We start from the raw sequence: 26,085 nt of genomic DNA, 5'->3' as shown, positions 1-26,085 counted from the left end.
GGTGTCTATGGATAGATAAGAACTCAAACACTGTATTCCCAGTATCAGTTACAGTGTGACTGATACTGTGCCGGAGTAAACTGTTATAAACCAGGGGGAAATGTAAATATTTAAACCTCCCTTCAGTTCTACATAAGATGGTGAATAACTCGATGCAATGATGCACAGAGATGCCACTGCTCATGTATACATGTATTGAATACAACTGTACCAAAGTAGAGGGAAATACCACAACGTTTTTAGTACCGGTCAGACCAGGAACTATCTCCGTTTATATTTATTCTCTCTCGACTGAATACATGTATTCAGTGTTTTTGTTTTACAAGACAGCAAAGAGAGACTCACAAAATGTATCTTTCCAATTGCATAATCCATTTACAGTTGCATTTACAATCAGAAGTTGACTTTGGCCCAAATGTTTTCCTTATGACAGGATCGCATAGCCTTTCTCCAAGGAATCTTATTTAAATAAAATAGCATCCAAATGAACATTTAAAATATACTTAGTGTTACTCCTTCAACTTTCACATACTTTTTATGAGTTGTGAGCTTCTATGGTTTAAAAGCATCAGTGCATATACTAGACAAAGGACAAACAAAGCTGTAAACAACAAACAGCTACTGACCTACTACTTTAATTATTTATTTCGGGATTCGGTCGTATTAAAATACATCTCATACGAGCACAGAATCAAGCAGATGTGAAGGGATGACACAGTGACTGTACGCAGCGTCTCGACCAGGCATGCTCCGGAACAATAACAAGTAAGCAAACGTTCACAAACTAGTCCGAATCCCCCTGAATAACAGCGCTGGTTAGTCTCAGAAAGTGTAGCAGCAGAGACAGATGCCTCCGAAAGAAGGTGGGAGCTGCCGCGGCAGGTGCCCTAATGCAGCCGGGCAGCGGTGGGATTTCAAGCTTCAGTTCATGACACAAAACAAAGGCAAAGCATTACGAGCATTTCAGCAGAATCGGTACAAATATGACAAAGAAACCAGTCAAATAAACAAGCCTGTTTCACAATACAAGAGGAGAAACACAGAACAATTCTTCTTGGAGCTCAGAACAGTTACACGCTGATAAACATCTTGGAATAAGTCGCAAATAGTGGTGATTGCCCTCAAACAAAATCGCGGCAACTGCCTTTACAAATCAGTGGCAGGTTCTGTTGCCACCGGAAGTGCCCCTACGAGCTCGCTGTCTCTCCTTCCAGTGACGCTTTGGCTGCTGCTAGGTTACAGCTGACAACAGTCGGCAAAAGAAGCGGTCGCTAAGGAAAATAAACCTCGTAAAAATCAAAGCGTGAACTCTCACAGGGAACGCTCGCCGCAACGACCTGGTAATGTGACATCAAAAGCTATAAGCCGTTAAACTTGGTCTTGGTCTTACACTCGCTTGAATTTCAAAACAGCACCCAGACTTTTGATCCTCACATTTACCATGCGCGGTCACCTCTGCCCCGGAAGTGGTTGCGATGCAGCGTCTGAGTTAGCATGCACAAAGTTCAATTCCGCTAGATGAATTGTGTTTTCTCGTGTGTGTGTGAAACCATTCCAATTGCTAGTGAAATCACCCCTGCCTGCTCTGCTTAAGACACGGTGAGTGTGTGTGTGTGTGTGTGTTGGGGGGGGGGGGGGGCGGGTATGAAATAATACACCCATCTTCTTCACTCGGCTGAGATCAAGCTAGTTAGCTTTAGCTGCTAAATTAGTGTTAGCTAGCAGTGTGTTGCAGCAGTCACTGGAGGAAACAGAACATGCAGCAGGAGTCTCCTCGTCATGTCATGATTCAGTGATCGACTAGTACTGTACTTGACCGCTTGCTGCACTATTTTACTTTTCAGCTTGTATCCCGACATTTGTGACCGTTTGCCTTGTTTGTCTGCAATCATACAGATTAACATTTCCAAAATTGAGTCATCCACAAGCCTAAGCGGGTATCAGGATAGCGAATTATAAATTCGTTCTGAGAGAGGGATTAACTGTGACATCAGAGATGTTAAGTCATAATAACATGGATGGGGGAAACGAGTTCAGGGAAGCAATGGGGTAAATTGGAAACTGTATAATAATGCTGCACAAGTCATTTGAAGATATGCATTGTTAATACGATTGACCTGTTTTCAAAGTATCAATCCAAATTCATAATCATGACAAGGTGCCTGTTTAACACATCTTGATGTCAGATAGTTATGATTCATCAGATATCTTTACTTCTTTTTCCTGGACAGTGATCAATGACGGCTTTGGTCAGCCATGGCTGCCGTGTCATGGAAGGAGATGCTACTTTTGACTGGACTGGTGGTGGGATGTTACTGGAACAGTCTGGCGTGCGGCTTTGCGTTTGATGATGTCTCTGCAATCCTCGACAACAAGGACCTTCGACCGTCAACTCCTGTCCGCAACCTTTTCCTCAATGATTTCTGGGGGACGCCCATGGCTGAGGTAAATGATGGTTCAGCACACACCACTGTCCTTTAATAGTTGAGGCCTACTTTTATTTAACAGTTAAAAAACATATTTTCGTTAAAAGCTCAGGTGATGTTTCTCTGGAATTTTTGTTAAGGATGAGGATTGTTTTATTTCCAGTTTTATTTATGTCAATTAAATATAAAGTACATTTGTCCATTGAAACTATAAGGTTTTCAGTTACACCCTCCTTAAATTAACATGACCTTGTGGTTAATTTGAAGAATCACTGAAAAGCGTATCCAAACATTTGTTAGCTTTTATTATCTCTCTTGTTTGTCAACTTGTTTGCATATGTTAGCATAAATATGTGTCCCACTACAGGAGAGGAGCCATAAGTCCTACCGACCCCTCACCGTATTCACCTTCCGGCTGAACTACCTCTTCAGTGAGCTGAGCGCAGCTTCATACCATCTGCTCAATGTGGTTTTACACGCTGTGGTGTGTGTGCTTTTCCTGCGAGTGACCCGATTGTTCCTGGATGGGACTTTCAGCTTGGTGGCGGCTCTGCTGTTTGCTGTGCATCCCATTCATACCGAAGCTGTAAGTGTACTTTGAAAATATAATGTATGTTATGGCAAAAAATCTACTTTGCATTAAAAACATTGTCAAGACAAAAATGGTTAACAGTAATCACAGTGACTGCTGCTGTGTTAAATCACTGACGTAGCTTGTAAATTAGAAGATTATTTTCTGCTAAAACGTCCACTGGAATGGTCTCATTCGTGATCAACAGTGGCAGACTGCACATCGGGAGCACAGGGACAATTTCTGGTGGCCTGATAGTCTTTATTGCCTTGAACTGGTAACTTAACCAGCAGTAATATAGCAAGCAGGAATGAGGTGACGGACCTTTCGAATCCACTTATCTGGCAACTGAGGTAGTGACGTATATCGTTAATGCACACAATAGCCAAATGATATCAAAGCTCCGCTATCTTAAATAGTTGTAACAGCCGTTCACCCGCTTCTAAGTATTATAACAAGTTGCGAGCAGAGGAAAAGGAAAGGTGGAGAAGAGAGGGAGAGAATTAAGAAGATAAAAGCTCTTGCCTCAGATGCAGCGAAATACTGCGAAATAAGAGAGATGTTTGCTAGGAAGGGACCAGGTCAGTCAAGTGACACTCGCACTGTGACTGTGCAGCAGGCTAAATATAGCCCCCAGGCCCCCCACTCATTTTACAGTGCACATTATTTTTAAGCATTAAGTTAAGAGCGTGTTTTTTTGATTTAATAATAAAAGCGACCTTCCTGTAAATGGGATGTCACATTTGTTCAGTTTGTGAATGCATGAGTGAATTAATGAGGTAACATATTAATATATTAAAATACACAAATTAATTGAACAGACTGAAGTAATGCTAAATAATAAAAGTAATGGTAAAAATAAGTGTGACTGCATATGAAACTATTTCAGAGAAAACTGAAAGAACCAATGATTTCTCATTTAAAATGAGACTGAAACTTTATAGTGAAGGAAGCAACAACTGTTGTCACAGACTAATTTCATGTCCTTATGACAGTTCACCACCTCAGAGTCTCACTCTGACCATATCAGGACAAACTGATAAAGTAAAAGTCCTTGGAAATATCATAACTGACTGTTTTGGTTGTGGCAGAAAGGGAGATTCTATGGCTTTTTTACAATAATGACGTAACTGAAAAGATGGCGGAGGGCAGTGAGATTCTGCGCCACCTACTTGTTTACTAGTGTGTTAACCGTTACATTAGCAAATAGGGTTAGCCTACAAAATTAGAGGTCTGGCGCTTTGCGTGAAAAGGGTGGCATGGAAAAGAGTAAAATTCCCGGCCTGAATTATTCACCCAGTCCGCCCCTGGTCCCCAATGTGATGTATTCCATTAAAGTTATCTGTGAAAGATCAATTTGAAATGGAGTGAGAAAGGAGAATCAAGCTTGTGATGTTTGTTGGACTTTTCCGTTACACTAACAAGTGTGGTTTTCTTGTCAAAAAGCTTTTTTATCTCCAGGGAATTCAAGTGTCCTCATTCAATTGGATCTTCATAAGACTTCTTCAGTTTTAGCTAGAAAACACTGCTCATTTATCTTCAGCTTCAAGTGAGGCCCCTGTCTAAACTGAAATCCTTTCATCAGTGATGTCCCACCAAACAAGAAAGATTAGGATTATTGGAGGAATGCTCGGGCTTGGATTTAATATCTACACTGCAGGCAGCAAACATTTGCCTTGCAGATCCATTGTCCACACTATCGATGACTAGTGAGCCATTCTCCTCTTTGACCTTCACCGTCCACTTGAGCTTAATATGGACAATGTATACAAAACACAACGTTTCTGGTGTGCTTCAGTTAACACATTGAATCAGTTAATCAGTTTACAAACATCCATCTACGACTGTATAACTGAATATTATCACCATCCACTGAAATGCAAGAAATTTTAAATATATTGTACAGAATTGAAGAGCCAATGCATTAGGTTAGGAAACAGCGGTGCTCCTGTTAAGATGCTAAACAAACATGGGTATGAAGCCTGAAATGTATAGTGGAAAAGAGAAAACGTGCATTCACTGAACAGTGGAGGAAGATATCACTTGTACAACATTGCAGATGGACAGGTGGCTGTATTTTTGTCAAAATGAAGCTGGATGTATGCTTTATATTCAGTATCAACACGAAATATGTCCTACCTAATCAACAACACATTTCTATTGTTTTTATATGATTGTCAAAAAAATATATAGAGGTAAATCAACTGTCCACATGGATATTTCTAGATTCTGACCCTTGTTGCCTGCTTGGGTGCTTTGAGCAAACCTGATAAAAGCCACCCCTTCCGCACTGTGGAATTTGTTGGTGTGCTTGCTATGAATTCACTTATAGAGAGCAAGGGAACCACAGTTAAAGCATTCATCAAGATCTCTTTGTACATCAGTGGTTATTAGCACTGGTTATCAGACGATGAAAGTGGCTTTGAGCTGCATTGCATTCCTTAAATATTATTTATTTAAAAAAACTTTAGATAGAGACTCTTATTCAAATCAGAATTGACTTTTTTTACAGCTGTTGTATCATGGATTGTTATCAAGATCATGCAGTAGTTAGAACTTGAACAGAAACCCAAATCCTTTTCCTTATTGTTGATCATTTGATGTTAATCTCAGTTTCTTCTATAAAGGGCCTCTCTGAATAGCCTCTTCCCCAATTAGGACTTGTAATTCATCCTATTCAACATAGCTGAGCTGATGACCAGGCCGGATCTGACTAGGGCAGAAAAACAAAGAAAACATTCTGCTTCTTGGGGTGGAGTGCTACTGTTACACAGCATGCACCATTGGGCCAATCTTCCTCATGGCGTTCTGTAGTCTATGAGTCCCCGAGACTTCTTAAATGGAAACAATTTGCCTCACAAATGAGCCCTTAGAGTTAGTCCAGCAAGTGTCCTTTATGTTATCACTACTTGGAATCTTTCTGTGAACGGATCATTTGTTTTTGAGTTATGCTCCAAGCACTGAGGTTTCCTTCATGATAAGTTCGTACAAAGAGTCTCTGTGTGTCCCCATGGCTCCCTCTGTGTGTTTTTATGGTTGTCTGTCTTTTAGAATGGAAACTTCAGTCTTTTTTAGTATCTCCAAGTACCTTCACATACAATTATTTATTGTACTCCCACACAGTGTCTTAATGCTCTAAAATCGCATGTGAGAACCACTAACTAAAAGCAGCAAACCAATGAATGTGCAGTCGGACAGAAAATGGGATTGTCACTCTGAGGAAATTCTCCGAATAGAGCTAACTGCATTCAGCTTTCATATCACTGTGCTGAATTAGTTTTGCTAGACTGTCAAAACAATTTTAAGGCTGTCTGTTGTCAGATGTTGGACTGAACATTCCTCAGATTTCATCCTTAGCTTCATGGCACTGTTGAGAACTGGTATTAACCAGTAATTTGATCACATATGGACAGCAAGTACAGATGTGAATGTACCCAAGATGCATTGAGGATGGAATTTAGATCCTCTCACTAGGATCACATTCAGAGGTTATCATGTGGCCTCATTCATATAGCTGTGTTAATACAAATCTGCCTTGGGCCACACATGAAGGAGTGCATACTCCGCTGACTTCCTCTGACCCCAATGAACCCAAGATACTGTTTTACTTGTTTGTGTTTCACATACGTTGATTGTATTTGTGACCACCACTTGTTGATTCTCTCTCTCTCTCTCTGTCTCTCTCTCTCTCTCGTCATGTCAACTATACCAATGTCTTACAGCGGTCACTATAATGAACTACAACGATGTGATTATGTCTCAGTATCTGTCCCTGTATAAAAAGGGCCACTTTATCAAGGGGGCTAATGCAACATTTTGGTTGCTCAGTAACATTTAAGAATAGGTAACAGACATTTCTGTTTTTGCAGCTGTCTTTAATGGGCAGTCAGTGACTTCTTTTCTTACAATGCATGTGCCTTGTTAATTTAAGATATAAATACCTTTCTCTAGGAAGTACCATCCCATGTTTCATACTTGGGTTGGTCTTAAGTGACAAATACTTGTAATAATAGCCTCCTCTAATATAAAGTGCTTTGTAGTTCCATTTTTGGGACCTTATGTTATTTCTTCCACACGAGGGCAGTCATCATTTACAGAAATGACAGACAAAGCTCTCAAGAGAGCCTACTTTATGGATGTATATGTGGTTGTGATCCGCTTAGATGATTGACCTCAATCAACCTGTATTCACAGCTGGATTCTATATATTGGTTTACTCAAGGTGTATCTGGCTATTGTAGGAATAGATTTTTTTCAGTGACATTCAGTTAAGTTAAGTAAATTAAGGGCTGACATACTGACTGCTTTCTCTTTATATCATCAGGTCACAGGTGTGGTTGGCAGAGCTGAACTTCTCTCTTCAATCTTCCTCCTGGCTGCATTCCTTGCCTACACAAAATCAACAGGTGCAGACCACTCCATTGGTAAGTCTATAACTGCTCATTTATCTATGTCCTATCTACAAGATATACATGGTTCATGTAAGTTATTTTCTCCATGTGCCCTTCAGTGAAAACATTTCGAGGCAGAAAAGCAAATCTGACTCTAGGACATGAGTCTTCCTCATTCTTTTAAAAAGCAAAAAAAAAAAAAAATTACTACGGTCAAATGTTTTGTGAATGAGGATGTTTGTGGCAACAGGAGTAGTTTGAATAGGATCGAACATCCGGCTTAGAGGAAGGCCCGTTCAGTGATCATTTTGAATTGTTTATATTAGGGATTCTGTGCTTTACAGAGATTAATTTAATAATATGTTTGACTTACTTGTCTACTACTACTACTACTACAACTACTGTGCTCAGTGTTTTAAATTCTTATGCAATTCCCGTGAATACCTTTTTTTGACTTTGAAGTATCAGAAACTTAAAAGCAAATATTTGTGGAAAAAAAATGTATCTTACTTTGTTTGATAATCTGACTTTGTTTGATACACTTTTTCAGTTACAAGACGGGGCACTGATTTGATTTGCCAAACTCAATTGAATTTGGAAGTTATTCCAGACGCTTTACTTTTTTTACATCTTCCTGGCATTGTTGTAATTTTTAAGCCTGTCTCCCTTTACACACAATGATATGGCTTAACTGTTATTTTCTAATGTCTTTAAACATATAATGGATTTTACTTTCCTTTACTTTAATATCCTGTTACCCATCAACCAAAATGTACACACCAATGTATGTAAAATAAGCTAAAACAGACCAAAAAGATTAACGATGAAATTCTCTGGTTTATTTGTATTTATATGCGCTGTTGAGTAAATCACGTGCCAAGTGTGTGTTAGCACTGATCTTCATATACCTGAAATCTCTTTAAGATGTATGCAAAGAAAATGCTTGTTGTTAAAGTTTGTCTGTTATTTATGTATATTGTTCTTCTTTTCAGTTTGGGCACCCATCGCTTTGACAGTAGTTTTAGTCGCTGCAGCAACACTGTGCAAAGAGCAGGGAATCACTGTCGTTGGCATCTGCTGTGTCCATGAAGTGTTTGTTGCACAAGGGGTAAGGCTCCTTAATCTCGGTTACTCCTTGTTCCTGTTGGTCACACTCTCCAAATGGTTCTAGCACACATCATTAGCATACAGTTAGTTAAAGATTCAGTTCGAAAGATTTAGGTGAAAGGACTCTATTGGCTTTGAATATAAAATAATCCTAATCCATAATGTTGTTTCTTTACCCTAGAATGGGCCTTTGTATTTACATAATCCTCTCTATGGAGGCCGCTATGATTTTTACCCTGTCCAAAGTGGACAATCTAAACACCTTTGCAAAGGTTGCAATGTGATATGACTTGTGATACATAAACATATGCTTAAGTATATGGAGTTAAAGTCTTTCTGCTTTGGGTTCGCTGCTAACATCGACCCCATACAGGCAAAAAAATCCACCTGGCTGTTGACGCTAGGACCACGGACAGCTCCACAGCCCTAGCGAGAGGGCGCACACCCAGGGAGCCATGAGTTCAGTTATCTGTGTTATGGAGGTTTTATGGAAGCTGGTGAAAGGAGAACTCAGGCAGCAACTGATGCCTTATACAGAAGCATTTAATGTAGACTTGATGCCTCAAGGAGACCAGAAGGTGGAACAATATACCAATGCTAACAGAGTAACATGACATATTGTCATCCACAAGTCTGAAGATGTCTCCCACAGCCTCCCCATATATCTACTTCTACTTGCGTCATCTGTTCCAACAGCACATCCATGAATGGCTAGAATTTCTGTCCCTATATGTCACATGTAGATGTTTGCATCCTATTGGATAGTAAAGCCTAAAGTATGCATAACTACATCACATTGGGTCCTTACGTCTTGCCACTGGTGAAATTTAGTGAGTGGAAGTTGGTGCCGCTCTGTCTGGCACATCTGAAATTAGATATGAAAGTCCCTTAACGTAGACACTACAATGTACTGTTGTAGGTCCTTTATCTATAATCTGAACTTGGGTACTGCTTAGAGAGAGAAGGAAGTATCTTAGGAAATAGACAGGCACTCTTCTCTTAATGGTGTACAGATATAATATACACTATATACATAATATATAGTGGTATATACAGTAATGTGTGAGGATGGTCAAAAATCCCTCAACAATCTGAATATCTTTAATTTATTATGTAGGGCAGCAGGGCTCCATCTGATTGGTCAGATATATTTACATGCAGAGTGTGGATGCATGGCACATGGAACACCATTTAACGCTGTTCAAGCTGTCTTTAGCGATCCATGTATTGTGCATGTTGATATCCCGATGGCGTTAAATTTTAAATATATATTGCGCAGCCCTAACATGTATGGATATATATACACAACGAACACAGAGACATAAATAGACAGACATTCATATTTAAGATTATTTTGGGGATTAATTGTATCTTAATCACATGGCAAATTGGATTTTAAAGTATAAAAGACGACTGCCCCCACACTGTTGAATTGACTTTTCCTTCTTGCTTTTATCCTAAATGCTACTCTTAGTTTACCCTGCCCATGCTGTTGGACACACTGCGGCAAGTTGTGCAGGGTAAAGATGGTTTTCCCTACGCTCTCCTCCAAACTCTGGTGAAGCTCATTGTCCTCGTCATCAGCACCCTGCTGCTCGTCATCGTCAGGGTCCAAGTCATCCAGTCACAGCTTCCTGTCTTCACCAGGTGGGCAGCATTTTCTCATCATAGGCATCAAGTTGTTGCTGTAATTACATTCTGTCTTATGATATGTAAAGCGTCCTGGTTTGTTAAAGACTGTATCTAACATTATCAGACATTTTTCTCAAAAATACACTGAAAGTGACTCTACACGTTGTGAAGTGAATATTTTTTGGATGAATTTTTCACCTCATTGTCAAATCCTCTAGCTCTTCAGCTGCTGCATTTTTCTGGACAATGTGAAACATTAGTAGATGCTAGGCAGTGGAATACAGTCAAAGCAGTGTTAATTTCGTTGACGAAAAATATTTGATAACGAACTTTTTCCATGACGAAGACGTAACGAAAGCTCATCTTTGAAAATAAAAACTATGATTAAATCTATTTTAACTTTCGTTGACGAGACTAAAATGTTGGTGGTTGACTAAGTCACAATAATTTTTTTAAACCTCATCGTATCAGGCCTTCATGAAGTATCAGGAGCGGGCGAGTGAGTGTATGTGTCTGTGTGTCTGTGTGTTTGTGTGTGTGTGTGTGTGTGTGTGTGTGTGCTCCCAGATAGCGCATCGGTTCCGAGGCTCCGCCCCCCGCCCCGCTCACTCGCTCAGAGACACAAGATCAGAGCTCGTTCACATGAAGGAGCGGCTGACTGACTGGCTGCTTCTTAACTATGGAAACAGTGAAAACACAGAGTTTCTCTCGTCTCATCTGCTCAGAGATCAGCGCAGCAGCTTCTTGATCAGAGCAAAAGCTGCAGTTGGTTTGTACCGAGCTTCAGGTTCTGTGTCCGCCTCCAGCCTAACTTGCTCTCACTTTTTGTTTTCACATTTAAAACTAAATATATATTTTAAGCTATTAGGCTCAAGCTATATGGGTTTATTTATTTCAAAATAGGGTACTTCTTATTTCATACATTTCCCACAAATATTGGGAGGACTCAAATAGCCCTACAAAGTTCTGTGTTTAATTTATTTCAAGTAGGGGCAAAATTACTCTTTTGAAAGTAAAGGTTGCTGACCCCTGCTATAGACTTATGCTGGTAGGGATATCTAATGGACAACCTAAGTACTGCAAGCTAGACTATTATGCAGTTTTAGACACAACACAGGGTCCCTGGGCCTGAGAAGGGAAGAAAAGGAGTTTAATGTGGCTACTAAATGTGACTAAAACTAGACTAAAATGTAATTAGTTTTCGTCGACTAAAACTAGACTAAAACTAAGAAGGATAAAAATGACTAAATGTGACTAAAACTAAAATGCATTTTCGTCATAAGACTAAGACTAAATAAAAAATAACTGCCAAAATTAACACTGAGTCAAAGCCATGGTTCTGAATGTAAATGGCTGGCAGGATTATAAACAGACATTAAAGGGGACATATTATGCCCATTTTACCGCAAGTTGAAATGGTTCCTTGGGGTCTAAATGAAATGTCTGTAAAAAATTTTGGCCATGTAGACAGACTGTGATGTCAATTCGGGTCGTAATCCCATTCGACGCACTCTAGCGTATCGTTTCTGACATAGAGGAACCACAACAAATCGCGGAAGTTGTTTTTTTTCCAGAGTTTTGGGGACGGTAGACATGCCAGATACCCAAATTAACGTGTAGAAGCACTACAAAAGTGGAAATTTCCCCTTTAAACACGTATGTGCGCCTATGTAATAGTTTACAAAATGTTTATGTTTATTTAATGAAAGTAGAACATCTTCCCATGGCTCCTGAACTCCTGCAGCCGATGGATGTGACTAACAGACCTACACTTATTTTGTAGTGCCACATGAATACACACATTGTACATTTGCATTGAAGCTGATTTGATTCAGTGACTCTATATCCAGAACTTACAACAAGCAGCTGTGTGGAGTTCAAAAGCCAAAATATTCCCTGTAATCTCCTTACACCACAGTAAATTAAGCTACCATGTTTTTTTTCAAATTACTGTATTTGTTCCTCAATAGACACTATTAAAGACTGTCCGTATTTAGCTCGTGGACTGTTCCTCTTATGGGCCTCAAACTTGCATTGTGTATTGTTAAAGGGGTAATTCACCCAAAAATTTAACTTTTCTCATTATCTTCTCAACACTATGCCCGATGGAGGGCTCGGTGAAGTGTTTGAGTCCACAAAACCCTTCTGGAGTATAAGAAATTAACTTTGTAGCTGCCGAATCGGAGACTTAAAGGATAAAAAAGCTAACAGCAAAAAATCACCGTCCATCTTTCTCTCAATTCAGTTTGTCTTTATAAGCAGCAACAATCACAAATGAATAAGAAATAAAGACATGCAGTCTCTGTTTGTATGGAGGCAGAGCTGTAAAGGGGAATACAGAAAATGCTCAGTATTTATATGAAGTATGTGACCAGTTAGAAGGCTATGCCATTGGCCAAATGTTAACGGTTTTATTGGAATAAATATTTATTGCACATAAACTATGAACACTATGAAGTTGTCTGCACAGGATGCCACACATACGCAAACTAGTGACTATTCCTTGAGAAGATAACATTCCAGACAATTAGCCGCAATTCACTAATCCCTTCCAGTAATCCTAAAGCTGTCTCCAGAATGTCTCAGAGCAATTCTTTGCTTAAACCATAACACGACCACATAATACGATAATCATCTTTCCAGTTGTGATTCATTTCCAAACTGGTGGTCCTGTAAAATAATTCGGGAATCCAAATTGTGCTAGAGCAGTCCGGATATGTATAGGGGCTGGAGGTAACTATCTTGAACACCAAAGAGAGAGAGATATGAGAAAAGGATGTGTGGATCTCACCTATCAGCTGTATAGACTAAACACAGTCTTAATACACATTTTTGATTATATTTTTCCGTTGCCAGAGCCTTCAACATATGGGATATATATATATTTTTATTTCTGTGTGATTAAAGTTGCTTTTATTTCTTTATTTATTATTATCCAAATGTATTAGCTGACCCCAGATGCACTTGTATCCCTAAGCAAACTGTCATAACAATAGATAATTCATGTATTTAAGTGTACTGACCTTTTGCTTTACCAAAAAAAAATGCATTTATCTTGCAAAACAATGAGATTTCATCTCTTAACTGGTGTTCTTGGGATTATGATTGTTATGATGAGTTTTGCGGGCAAACTGATGACAATGGCAGTGTGAGGGTATCCTGTACCAGATTAAATGTGAAAAATGTAAACAGTAAGATGCATTATTCAGATTCACTGAACGGAAACAGCTATAAATACTGAATGTCACGCAACTCAATAGTGGTGTGGTGAGACGGTCCCCACTTTCAAGAAAACTATTTCAACATGAAAATCTTGTAGTTAAACGGAATACAAAACCCTATATTTTATGATTTAATGTGGTTTAAACCAGATGCAACCAGCAAAATGTTCTAACACTAACATTTTGTACAAGCATTTGAAAATACACCATCCTGCTAAGCACACTATGCTGTGTGCAAGAGTAACAGCTCAGACATTATCATCGGACAAGCCCTTATTTACCATCCCCAAATCCTTGGTGGTTTTGGCAAAACTAGAAGGGGAGCGCGTTGGCTGTGTATTGATATCTTACAAAAGATAAGTTGTCCTTTCAAGTTGGGGAAAAATAGTATTTCAAGGGCGTTCAAATCTGCCATACTAGATCTCTAAAATAAGATAGAGGGGTGCATACCTCCTACAAGGTTTTTCCCTTTAATCATCCAAAATTAGGGGACTCTCTATATTCTAATTTGTCCTGCCACACAATGAACCAAAACATTCTTTACACCTCTCATAATAACCTTTCATAATTGGAAGAATTTTCTGAATTGGTGTTTTGCGCTGTTGCTGCATTGAATAAGCTGTATGCATTGCTACTTGCCATCTGCTCACTCACGCTATCATCCTGACACTCTCAGCTGCAGTTGAGCGAGTATCCGGAAGTGGCATGCATTGCAGTTCTCTCTCTCAAGCAATAAGTTATCATTCACTCTTCAGTTTTTGTACCTGTCATTTGGGAACTGTTGGGCATACACATGCACCCTGACTACTGCAGTAGATTGAATGAGTTCTGTGGGAAACGCTTCAGAGAAAGTGAAACAAAATTCCTGGATCCACCCAATTATTCGGATCCAGACCTACTTTTATGGATTGTAACCCTGACCCATAAGACAGCCATTCCAGTGCCATGGTTATTCATACACTAGTTTTGTGTAATTTAACTAACGGATAGACAGACAGACAAACATAACAAAAATATAACCTCCTTGGTGGAAAAAATATTTTAGTGGCATTTTTTTAATCATTATTGTGTTCTATAGTCTTACCCTTTTCCCACACATATACAGTGCCTTGAATAAGTATTCACCCCCTTTGGACTTTTCTACATTTTGTCATGGTATAACCACAGATTAAAATTTATTTCATCGTGAGTTTATGTAATGGACCAACACAAAATAGTGCATCATTTGGAAGTGGGGGGAAATATTACATGGATTTCACAATTATTTACAAATAAAAATCTGTAAAGTGTTGAGTGCATATGTATTCACCCCCTTTACTGTGAAACCCCTAACAAAGATCTGGTGCGACCAATTGCATTCACAAGTCACATTTGCAAGTCACATAATTAGTAAATAAGGTCCACCTGTCTGCAATTTAATCTCAGTATAAATACACCTGTTCTGTGACGGACTCAGAGTTTGTTGGAGATCATTATTGAAATATGAAGCAGGGTTAGGTTATAAAAAAATATCCAGAGCTTTGAACATCTCTCTGAGCACCATAAAATCCATCATAAGAAAATGGAAAGAATATGGCACAACCGCAAACCTACGAAGAGGAGGCCGTCCACCCAAACTGAAGAGTCGGACAAGGAGAAAATTAATCAGAGAAGCAACCAGGAGGCCCATGGTTACTCTGGAGGAGTTGCAGAGATCCACAGCTGAGGTGGGAGAATCTGTCCACAGGACAACTATTAGTCGTCTACTCCACAAATCTGGCCTTTATGGAAGAGTGGCAAGAAGAAAGCCATTGTTGAAAGGGATCCATAAAAAATCCCGTTTGGAGTTTGCCAGAAGCCATGTGGGAGACACAGCAAACATGTGGAAGAAGGTGCTCTGGTCAGATGAGACCAAAATTGAACTTTTTGGCCTCAATGCAAAACGCTATGTGTGGTGAAAACCCAACACTGCCCATCACCCTGAGCACACCATCCCAACAGTGAAACATGGTGGTGGTAGCATCATGCTGTGGGGATGCTTCTCTTCAGCAGGTATAGGGAAACTGGTCAGAATAGAGGGAAAGATGGATGGAGCCAAATACAGGGAAATCCTTGAAGAAAATCTGATGCAGTCTGCAAAAGACTTGAGACTGGGGCAGAGGTTCATCTTCCAGCAGGACAATGACCCTAAACATACAGCCAGAGCTACAAAGGAATGGTTTGGTTTAAAGAATGTTAATGTCTTAAAATGGCCCAGTCAAAGCCCAGACCTCAATCCAATAGAGAATCTATGGCAAGACTTGAAGATTGCGGTTCACAGACGGTCTCCATCCAATCTGACTGAGCTTCATCTTTTTTGCCAAGAAGAATGGACAAACCTTTCCATCTCTAGATGTGCAAAGCTGGTAGAGACATACCCCAAAAGACTTGCAGCTGTAATTGCAGCGAAAGGGGGTTCTACCAAGTATTGACACAGGGGGGTGAATACTTATGCACCCAACAGATGTCAACCTTTTTGTTCTCATTATTGTTTGTGTCACAATAAAATTTATTTTGCACCTCCAAAGTACTATGCATGTTTTGTTGATCAAACGGGAAAAAGTTTATTTAAGTCTATTTGAATTCCAGTTAGTAACAGTACATAATGGGAAAAAGTCTAAGGGGGGTGAATACTTATGCAAGGCACTGTATAGTGCCAGTATTCCTGCTCTACCCAGCGTTAATGATGGGATTGATTTTTTTTCTTCTGTTTCTTCTTGCAGATTTGATAACCCAGCGGCAGTCAGCCCCACTCCTACAAGACAACTCACTTTCAATTACCTACTTCCTCTCAATGCATGGCTTCTGCTGAATCCCTCAGAGCTTTGCTGCGACTGGACCATGGGCACCATCCCTCTGGTGGAGTCACTTGTAGATCTTCGCAACCTGGCCACCCTGGTCTTCTACACTTTTCTCGGCCTGTTGGCCTATTACAGCCTGCGCAACAGACACAGCTCTGCCAAGACTGTCATCATGGTGAGTGGAAGACTTAATGGCATTCCGATATTACATATGCGGTTACAATTTACATATGGTTAAAGGTTGGAAGTTAGACTGCTACATTGGTTAGTATGTTACAGTCCAGATGCTGACCGAGCTGCTTTTGTAGAATCTGTAGGATATTGACCAGACATGGGCAAAGTAGGGCCCATTGGGCTTTTTAAACCGGCCCGCCGAACTTGTTCAAATATAAAAAATAAAAATACAAAAAAAAAATTTAACTAACAATTTAGTAGCACTTAAATGGCACTTACTTATAGCACTTTGTAGTTTTGCTTTATTTTTTGAAGAAATTGTACTTTCTTGCTTCTTGTTGGTCTGGGTTTGTACCCTCGGGGTTGAATGCACTTATTGTAAGTCGCTTTGGATAAAGGCATCAGCTAAATTCAATTTTTGTATAGGGCTCGAAAGGGCACATGATGTCCCTTCACTTTTTCGCTTTGCCCTGTGAGCCCTTCTGTAAAATGAGGGGGATCAAGGGAACGTAAAGTGGACAATGAGTGCCGAGGGTTTAACACGGAGTGGACAACAAAATACTTTTCACTGAAATCCATCCAATCGAAGGCTGTATACCTGATATGCCGAGAAACTGTCGCAGTTTTCAAGGAGTACAACATCAGCCGTCACTTTGCTACGAAGCATGCTAACTATGCTAGGAAGCAGTCAACGCAAGAACGGGCGGCTACGGCTCAGAGGTTGGCGGCTAATTTACAGACTCAGCAAAAAAGGCCTTGTTAAAGGCCAAATCCTTTCATGTAATGATTTGTCCATGTTATTTATATTAGTTCACAAAAAAACACTCCATACATCTGGTCCTGGCCCGGCCCCTCTGTCAAATTTTAGAACCCATTGTGGCCCGCGAGTCAAAAAGTTTGCCTACCCCTGTTATAGACAATATTTTATAAAAAAGTTTACTTTCAAATCAAGCAAAGCAAGTTAATAAAATGACACATTAGGGTTATAACTACCAGCACAAATGAACAGAGATGAGGAATAAATGAGTGGTGACTGCTTATTGTGGCACGCAGAAATAAATTAACTTCTGCTGTGCAACAGGGTCGTTTACATAAAGGTCAGTAAACTTCCAAGCAGTATTGCGTTTAGCTTCGGACTCACAAATCACCACAAACTTAACTCAATTATTACATATGTAGTGTTTACTCTGGTTTGCTAAGAGCATTGTGGAATATATTGCATAAGATCATACTGTATCAACCTACTTGGCAGATTGTGAAGTCCACAATCTGTCTGAAATTGTTTTGGATAAGAGTTTTTTTTATGAAATAAAATAGTAGTAGTAAAACAGAAAATGGAAATAAAGTACATACACAAATCTCAGAACTTTGGTGTTTATTTAATAGTGGATAACATGGACTGAAGTACTATTTTATTGTCTTTCACTTAGGCCCTGTCTTTGATCGTCCTTCCTTTTATTCCTGCATCCAACCTCTTCTTCCCTGTGGGTTTCGTTGTGGCAGAGAGGGTACTTTATGTGCCCAGTATGGGCTTCTGTGTTCTTGTTGCACATGGGTTCAAGATTGTCTCGCATAAAGGGTGAGTACTCGTCCAAAATTATGATTCCTTTTAATTCCTTATGATGGTAAAACGAGCAAACAACTATAATTTGTCTGTTGTGCAAACACTTAAAACTTACTTGCCTCAGTTGTAAACATGTTTTTTCACTAAGCAGTTGTTACTACAATGTTAATGTTGACATTACTGCATACAAACAAAGTAAAAGCCATTGATAAAGAAGTCCACGGTTTACCCCTACTGCTCATGCTCTGAAATAATGCATTTGAAAAACTTTCCTTTACGTTTTCCTTTGCAGTCACTTGAAGATGTCCTGGCTGATGATTGGAGTGCTTTTAACTACACATGCAGTGAAAACCTTCAACAGGAACTGGGACTGGGAGTCAGAATATACTCTGTTCACCTCTGCCCTTAAGGTAGGATGGAAAGAATTTTGGCAGCATTGCCAGAATCAGGTGGCCCACCTTACCGGTTTAGCCTGGCCACTCTCCAAAGTTAGAACATGTCTCTAATTACCTTATGAAATACAGTCTTACAAAAGACTAGTCTTTTCGATATAATAACGATGTGTCAGTTTTATTTTTCAACAAACGTTACAAATAATTCATTATGTTCCTTAAACTGTCATCTCAGGTTAACAAGAACAATGCCAAGTTGTGGAACAATGTTGGCCATGCTCTAGAGAACCAAAATAATTATGAAAAGGCCTTGCAGTTTTTTCTCCAGGCCACTCGTGTCCAGCCAGGTAAGGAACGTAAATCAGGTATTTATAAATTATCTCACTGTTTTGCCATTTGGGTAACACACCTAGTCAAACCCATTCAACTCCTTACCTCTGCCAAGGAGTTAGTGTTTTTATCAGCTTTCTCTTGTCTGTCAGTTGCAGGATTACACATAAGCTACTGAGTTGATTGGTATGAAAATTGTGAGGTATGTTGTTAGTCTTGGCGGAGGCATACAGCCTTCTACTTTCTTTTTAGGGAATAGATTATTAAGAGATTTCACATGATGTGTTTCCTGAAAAGGAGCCCCCCAAGCTCTTTGAGGCTCGAGGCCAGATGAGTCTGTGGCTGGACGTGCTGCCTCAGTTCAGCATAGAGATGAATATTTGAATAATGTATTTTAAAGTGACTCTGATAGTTTTCACCCTCTATACCTTCTAGATGAAGAACAGAAATGAACAAAATTGTATTTTAAAAACACATACAGTAGAATTAGACTAATTCTCATGTGAGAGGCTAAATCATAAGTGAGGCAATCTCACCTGGTAGGTAGCTCATTGAGGTCTTGACTTTCCACATGTGTCTGAGGTTGCGAGTTCAAACCCCAGGTTATATACAATAGCTCTGAAATTGCCTGGCCCCGACCTATCGCTGCTTATAGCGGCTAAAATGAGGCTTGTTGCAATGCAGTTCCTCTCTGACGTTGATGGCTTATATTTCCCATGTTGTGCCATGTATCATGTACAAAACATGATGTGGATGTGTTAACGAGTTTTTAAAACTTAATTTTGATTAGAGGGAATTTTAAATGTGTATTTTCTATTATGCACAGTTACAGGCAATCTCCCTGCGTCTATATTTTTCCTGATACTTTATATATCAGGAAGTCTGTCATCAGCTGAGACAGGCACACTTTTGCAATTTGATTAACGATGTAAACTGTTTTTGCAGATGACATTGGTGCTCACATGAATGTTGGAAGAACCTACAAGAACTTGAACAAGTCCAAAGAGGCAGAAGAGGCCTACTTGGTTGCCAAATCCCTCATGCCACAGGTATGTCATCATGTTCAATCAGGCAAAGCAACAACTCTTGGTCATTTTCCTGCTTCCTTCTGTGCACTTGTTATTTATGATGTGGAAGTCAAGTTTGTTATATAAAGGGGTGTAACACCTAGCAGAGGTTAATTTTTGCATATTCATTTCCTAAGAATAATACTTCTTTGAGCAACTGAGTGTTATATATATCCACAAAATGTGTTGGTTTATGCAGAGAGCCGTGCCTGTCCTCACTTGTCTTAACTTCTTGTTTTGTTTGTGGGTGTAGGTATTTGTCTGTCAAAATCCGTCTTGGCCACTAACTTGAGTCAGGTCAACTGACAAATGCCACAGCACCCTGCAATTTATTATACACCTCTGGGTGCAGCTCCCACTTAATTTCTCGTCTATTTATCTTTGTCAATTTTTCATACAAGTGCTATGAAGGATAACTGATATTAACATCCGGCTCCCGTCGAGACTCCATTTAGATAAACAGTGGTCATAGTCATGGCGGTTAAAGTTACAAAGCACATTAACATTGTAATTTTGTTTCTTTACTTTAAATCCTCTGTAATTCTCAGACTACAGTGAGACTAATGAATTCTCTCTCCGGTCATCAGGTTATTCCTGGTAAGAAGTATGCGACTCGTGTGGCTCCTAACCATCTGAACGTTTACATAAATCTGGCCAATCTGATTCGGGCCAACGAATCGCGTCTAGAAGAGGCCGACCAGCTCTACCGACAAGCGATCAGCATGAGACCAGACTTCAAACAAGCATACATTAGCAGGCAAGATTCCCAACTTTGTACCCATCCCATGATATAACAACCTCTGTTGTGTCTATACAGTACATCATCCCATCATGTAAAAATAATTGTCAATCTTCGAATTTATTTCTATGACTTTATTTCTTGAATTTGGCTTTGTCTCAGAGGGGAGCTCCTACTGAAGATGAACAAGCTCACAGAGGCCCGGGACGCCTACCTCCGAGCCTTGGAGCTTGATCGTGCCAATGCTGATCTGTGGTACAACCTGGCTATCGTCAATATTGAAATGAAGGACCCATCAGAGGCCCTGAAGAACTTCAACCACGCCCTGGACCTCAACCCACGCCACAAGCTGGCGCTCTTCAACTCGGCACTTCTCATGCAGGAGTCAGGTGAGTGAGGTCTGCAGTGACGCAAGAATAGTTTAACTCAAATCCAGTCTCCAGCTCGAGTACAAATAGTAATCCTAATGGAAAGTATTCTTTCCTCTCCTTTAAAGTCTTGTAATGTGAACTGCAGCTAACAAAAGGAAATAACATCATATTCACCTTCAGGGTGTAGCCAGGTTCTCAAGAATTCGCCTTTGTGCTCCAATGAACCCTGCGTGCACTGAGGCAATAGCCAAGTTTCTGTCAGGGAAAACTTAAATGATTTGTTAAACCAACTAAATAAACAAAGAGGTGAGTCATGTTGGTAGAAGTTTTTCAGATGCTTGTTTTCCATCACTCTCACCTCGGGACAACTCTGAGACCAGTCATTCTTGATATGATGCCATATCAGGTGTAAAGGTTTGCCTCAGAGTAGCAAACACTTGATTTATTTCAGCCAGTAAAAAGAGACACAAGCTGATTGGTAACAAGTATTTTATTATTCCTCAATATGTTCTGTGTTTGTCACTAATGCAGCTCGCTTCCTCCATCAGATTTTATCTTTCAAACCAGGAAGTATCACATTCTTTAAATGATTCGCATATCACTAGCAGTTTTAAGCAGCTTTTTTCCTCAAGTCCTGAAATGACTCGAGCGTGGTTGCCAAATGAAACGCAGCATTGTCTCAGCATTGATTTTCAGTGTGAATGAAGAAAACATGTAGAACATAACCCATACAGTTAATAGGATTCGATTTCTTTTACATTTTCATTGCATTCTCCAGTAGCTCTGCTATGTGTAGGCCATTTTTAATACTCAGCTATCTCTCAGATGACAAATCAGATGACAAATAAAGTTCAACAAAGGGTCACTTAAAAGCTGCGCCACTACACACATCTCCTACAGCGAAGCTCTAATGGCAAACTGTACAAATGCTTTGCAGACACTTTTTAAATAATTATTCAGCTGGATTCTTTGTCACCCAATTCTGATAATCTTTTCTGGTATTCTAGTGGGCTGTGGTGAATGATGATTTTATCCTCATCACTACTTCATCCCTTCTTCCAATTAATCTATGTGTTCACCTTTCCTATAATCCCACAAATTGTCTGTAGCTATAATGGAGGTGTACTGCTAAACAGAATCAGGTTCTGAACAAGAGGCAGATTTGCATTGTCAGTTTTTCCCTCTTCAATGTAATAGGGGAGGCATCATCAGACCATGTGCTTCGAGATCATGCTTTGGCCTTTCTTTGACCTGAACTGTAACATATAACCAAACCCTGACGTTAATTATCTGTAGACATTTAGATTATTATCAGTGGTCGAGAGGGAATAGGCCTGTCCAAAAAGTTAAATGGGGTTTGCGTAATTCATCTTAATGTACCATGACATATATTCCTAACAATAACCATAACCAAGACATTAGTTATCTGTAGACAATGTAGATGGATATCATTAGTGGATTGAGGATAGAGCTGTTTTACAGGTGAAGGCATTTTTACGACCTTCTGGCAAGAAGCCTGCACAAGCTGAGTAAAGTGAATAGTGCAGAGTTGCCGTTGCAGCATAAGACAGCTGCTTTATCAAAACTGTTATTTTTCTGAATTACTTTGCCAGGCATTAGTATCATGACTGCCCCCTCAGGACGGCTTTGCTCGCACGTTTCCTCCATCGCATTATTCTGTGTGTCTGCTTCCTCTGACAGGTGATCCAAAGTTCTGGCCTGAGGCTAACCGTAGATTCCTCACCTATGTGGAGGAGGAGCCTGAAGACGCCAACGGCTACTTCAACCTTGGTATGCTAGCAATGGACGCCAATGAAAATGCAGCAGCCGAGAGGTGGATGCGCAAAGCCATCGGTTTGCAGGCCGGCTTCCGCAGTGCTCTGTTTAACCTGGCGTTGCTTTACTCTCAGTCCAAACGTGAGATTAATGCATTGCCTGTGTTGGACGAACTCCTGCGCCACCACCCGGAGCACATCAAGGGTCTGATTCTGAAGGGCGACATCCTCATGAACCACAAGAAGGACACAAATGGAGCCAAAGCCTGCTTTGAGCGCATTTTACACATGGACCCCACCAATGTTCAAGGCAAGCACAATTTGTGCGTGGTATACTTCGAGGAGCGTGACCTGCCACGGGCCGAGCGCTGCCTGGAGGAAACACTGGCCCTGGCACCAAACGAGGAGTATGTGCGTCGTCACTTGAGCATTGTGCGCAGTAAAATGGCTGCCATGAGCTCAGCAGGGCATCCGCTTACTTCAGCAAAGGGAGCCACTGTGACAGCCAAGCAGGAAGAGCTGAGCAAAGTCAAGGAAGTGATTGAGGAGGTTGCTGAGGGTGGGGAGGAAGGGAGGGGTGTTGATGCTGTTGGAAATGGGGCTGGGGATGAGAAGAATGTGCGGAAATCCTCTGTAGAAAGCCTCGGCGGTGTGGGTGTGGATAAACCAGAGTCTTTGGACAATAGCCAGTCTGACAAGCGGACTAAGGGTAAGTCCACAAAAGAGATTACAGATATAGAGAAAAAAAGAGCAGCTGCCTTGAAGAGACTAGAGGAGATTGAGCGCATATTAAGTGGTGATTGACATTTTTGTTTATAGCTGGACTACTTTTATAGAGCTCTTTACGCAGTCTTAATCAATTGCCATTTCGTTTGATTTAATCATGCAGGGCCGCTCAGCATGATCTTGTTTTTCTAACACGGATTGTGTAAAGAAGGGAAATGGCACATGAAACTAATAATAATAAGCACAAAGCCAATTTGGGATAATCTATTTAAAGCTTAAGGCACATGTAGATGCGCGTGTGTGTGTGTGTGCGTGTGTGTGCGTGCATGTGTGTGTGTACGTGTGTGTGTGTGTGTGTGTACGTGTACGCTTGATATAAATGGGATCTCGCATATCATAGGTCTCCAGCAGTTATACGTATTTTCTTCTCTTTTTTTTTCAAATGTGTAGTCATTGTTTATCACTGGATTTTTCTTTTCTATTTGTTCACTAAGATGTGACTCACTTTGTGTTATTGTCTTTAAAAACAGAATGATTGTATCATGAACAATTAAAGGAAATGATGTGTTCCCCAGATTTCCTCAAGGCAGGATGATATCTGCAGAGTCTGTGCCTCTGAATGACCCAAACCACACTGAGAGCAAAATAACCTGTTACCACATCAACCTCGAGGCTCACGATCCATTTCGATGTCTGCAAATATTTATTGATCTTTCCTGCCACTTCCTGTCGACTACATCATCAGCCTGTACGCTCACAGCTGCCTTCACTTCAAAATTTGATTGTGATCCCATTTAAAGACTATTATTTCATTCCCTTTGTCACATTACCTAATTGCATCTCCACGTCCGGCTGCCAACCTTTAGACACTGCAGCCTTATTGTGTTTTTTTCCCAGAGAATGTTTTATTTTTCTCGGTAAACTGCCCCACTCAAAAGTCTTTGACCTGGGAAACGCCTATACAGTGTGACCGTCAACAATGATGTACTCTCATCCTCAGCGTCAGGCTTCATCATGTGTTCTTCATTTTCCTCCCACTTCACAGGAGGAATTTTTACAGCACATTTGTGGAAAACAGATCTCCTCCTTCATCCTGCTCCACAGTAGCAATGATGTGTTATCGTTCTGGTACTAAAATATCATTTGGATTTTCCACATTTTTAGGTTTTTGTAGTGTCCTTTGTATCCACTTTCTTCAGTATTATCACTCTGAGTTGATAAATACTCAGCGTCTCTCTGTAGTCACTTCCAAAAGCTTTGTCCAAGTAAACAAATTAAAACTTGAAATAATCTCAAAACTTCACAAATCCTTCCTGTTCCTGTTTGCGCTGGCTTCTCTCCTCTGTCACAACAACTCTGTTACGATTGAAAGAACAATTTGTGTTATTGCACACGTGTGGAGCATAGCCAAGGGGAGCCCCGATGGTCATGAACTTAACAAGAGCAGACCTGTGATTAGCTGTGAGGCAGGTCCGTTGTGTTTAGCTCATCACACCCATTACAAAGCAACAGCTCTCATGATGTTCCAGTTTTTCGCTTCAAGGTGTAATAATTAGTTTTCAGCTCAATGGTAATGCTCAGTGCAATTTTTCGAAGTGGTGTTAAGGAAAGAACACTGATAACTGTCACTTAGGAGCCATGCTTTGTATTGACCCTGTTAAGTCCTGAAATTCTATGTACATATAATTCCAGTGTTCTTTTCATCCAGTGTTATTTATTCCTTTTTACATGCACTGCAAATGCTGTCACTGATTTTTTTCACCGATGACAGTATGCTTTGAATCCATGGTGCATTATTTTGTCACTGCTCATTTTTCCCAATTACTCTATTACTTGATGTTTGGAACATTAAATCAGCAAGTCTGGCCCAAAGAAGTAGGTACAGCTTTGAACGAGGAAGCTTTTGGTTTGCAACATATTCTTTGTCACATCATTTTGCTGTGTGAATGACTTTTTTTCTTGTACAATTTCAGTTTTGTTTTTTTCATGCAATAACCCTTGGTGGTGGGGGTCTAGGTTATTAAATAAAGTGAGGTGACAACTCATCACTTTTCTCCTATTGTGTCTGTTGGCAATATGTATGCAGTCGTGGTCTTCCTTTTGGTAACTGCATATATATCATGTAATGTGGGTCATATTGTACCAGTCATATCGTGCCATCCTTCTGCAGGATGTCGAGCCCAGCACCAATCTAATTTCCCATCCCAAATTGAGTTCCAAATTGAAATCCAATGTACCAAAAGTATGCTAACGTTTGTCTCTCTGACCAATTCAATTTAGGATGTAATGTAGTTTATAAATACGCACAGCATCTTATGCAACGACATGCATCTAAATGATTTCCGGCACTAGTAGTGTGGTACTGCTTTTGGGTTATGGAGCTTGACATGAGTCAGCCCAGCCAAATGAAAAAGAAAAAAATAATAGAAACACTTTCTCACACATGCTATCTAACTATGAAGGTGATACAGTGAAGGTGAACATATTGTGGTGCTTGTAACAGGGACAAATTAAAAAAATTAACAGCAATGCCTGAATAACCAGTATCTACAGTAAATCACTGGATAAAACAGGTTTTATACAGTAGGATCTATTTTGTCTGTAGAAAGTAATTTCTGTGAAAAAGTCAATAAAATTAAATCAAACCAAAAAATCTTCATGACAACAATTTTGTCTGTGACTTAAGAAGTAAAATAGCAGACCAGTTATTTCCATTGACATGATAAAGATGGATGACATGTCTTCACTTTCTCATTTGTCTAATATACTGGATACTGGTG

General features: G+C 40.0%; 1 protein-coding gene across 2 annotated transcripts; it reads left to right on the top strand.

Annotated features, from left to right (window-relative positions):
* The first annotated feature begins 1,438 nt into the window (after positions 1-1,438).
* tmtc3 (transmembrane O-mannosyltransferase targeting cadherins 3) lies at positions 1,439-25,350 on the top strand. 2 transcript variants are annotated; one of them, XM_053427742.1, is made up of 15 exons: positions 1,439-1,599; positions 2,232-2,445; positions 2,794-3,012; positions 7,322-7,421; positions 8,381-8,496; positions 9,970-10,142; positions 16,090-16,342; positions 17,772-17,920; positions 18,198-18,315; positions 18,533-18,644; positions 19,573-19,676; positions 20,282-20,451; positions 20,596-20,822; positions 22,506-23,288; positions 23,881-25,350. In XM_053427742.1, exons 2-15 carry the CDS (start codon positions 2,257-2,259, stop codon positions 23,898-23,900), a joined length of 2,733 nt encoding a protein of 910 aa, XP_053283717.1. In that variant the 5' UTR covers positions 1,439-1,599; positions 2,232-2,256; the 3' UTR covers positions 23,901-25,350. The 2 variants fall into 2 exon arrangements, with proteins under 2 accessions (XP_053283717.1, XP_053283716.1); XM_053427741.1 differs by having other exon boundaries at positions 22,506-25,350.
* Positions 25,351-26,085: the final 735 nt, after the last annotated feature.

This window comes from Pleuronectes platessa, chromosome 7 (genome assembly GCF_947347685.1).
Source record: "Pleuronectes platessa chromosome 7, fPlePla1.1, whole genome shotgun sequence".
Taxonomy (NCBI): Eukaryota; Metazoa; Chordata; class Actinopteri; order Pleuronectiformes; family Pleuronectidae; genus Pleuronectes; species Pleuronectes platessa.
This window is presented reverse-complemented; position numbering and strand designations above follow the sequence as displayed.

What these genes read in the sequence shown, in the direction of transcription:
- tmtc3 (XM_053427741.1), top strand. Translation starts at nt 2,257, where the DNA reads ATGGCTGCCGTGTCATGGAAGGAGATGCTACTTTTGACTGGACTGGTG. An exon ending in ATCCCATTCATACCGAAGCT is followed by an intron (nt 3,013 to 7,321) that starts GTAAGTGTACTT and finishes TTATATCATCAG; the next exon opens with GTCACAGGTGTGGTTGGCAG. An exon ending in AGGTGCAGACCACTCCATTG is followed by an intron (nt 7,422 to 8,380) that starts GTAAGTCTATAA and finishes TCTTCTTTTCAG; the next exon opens with TTTGGGCACCCATCGCTTTG.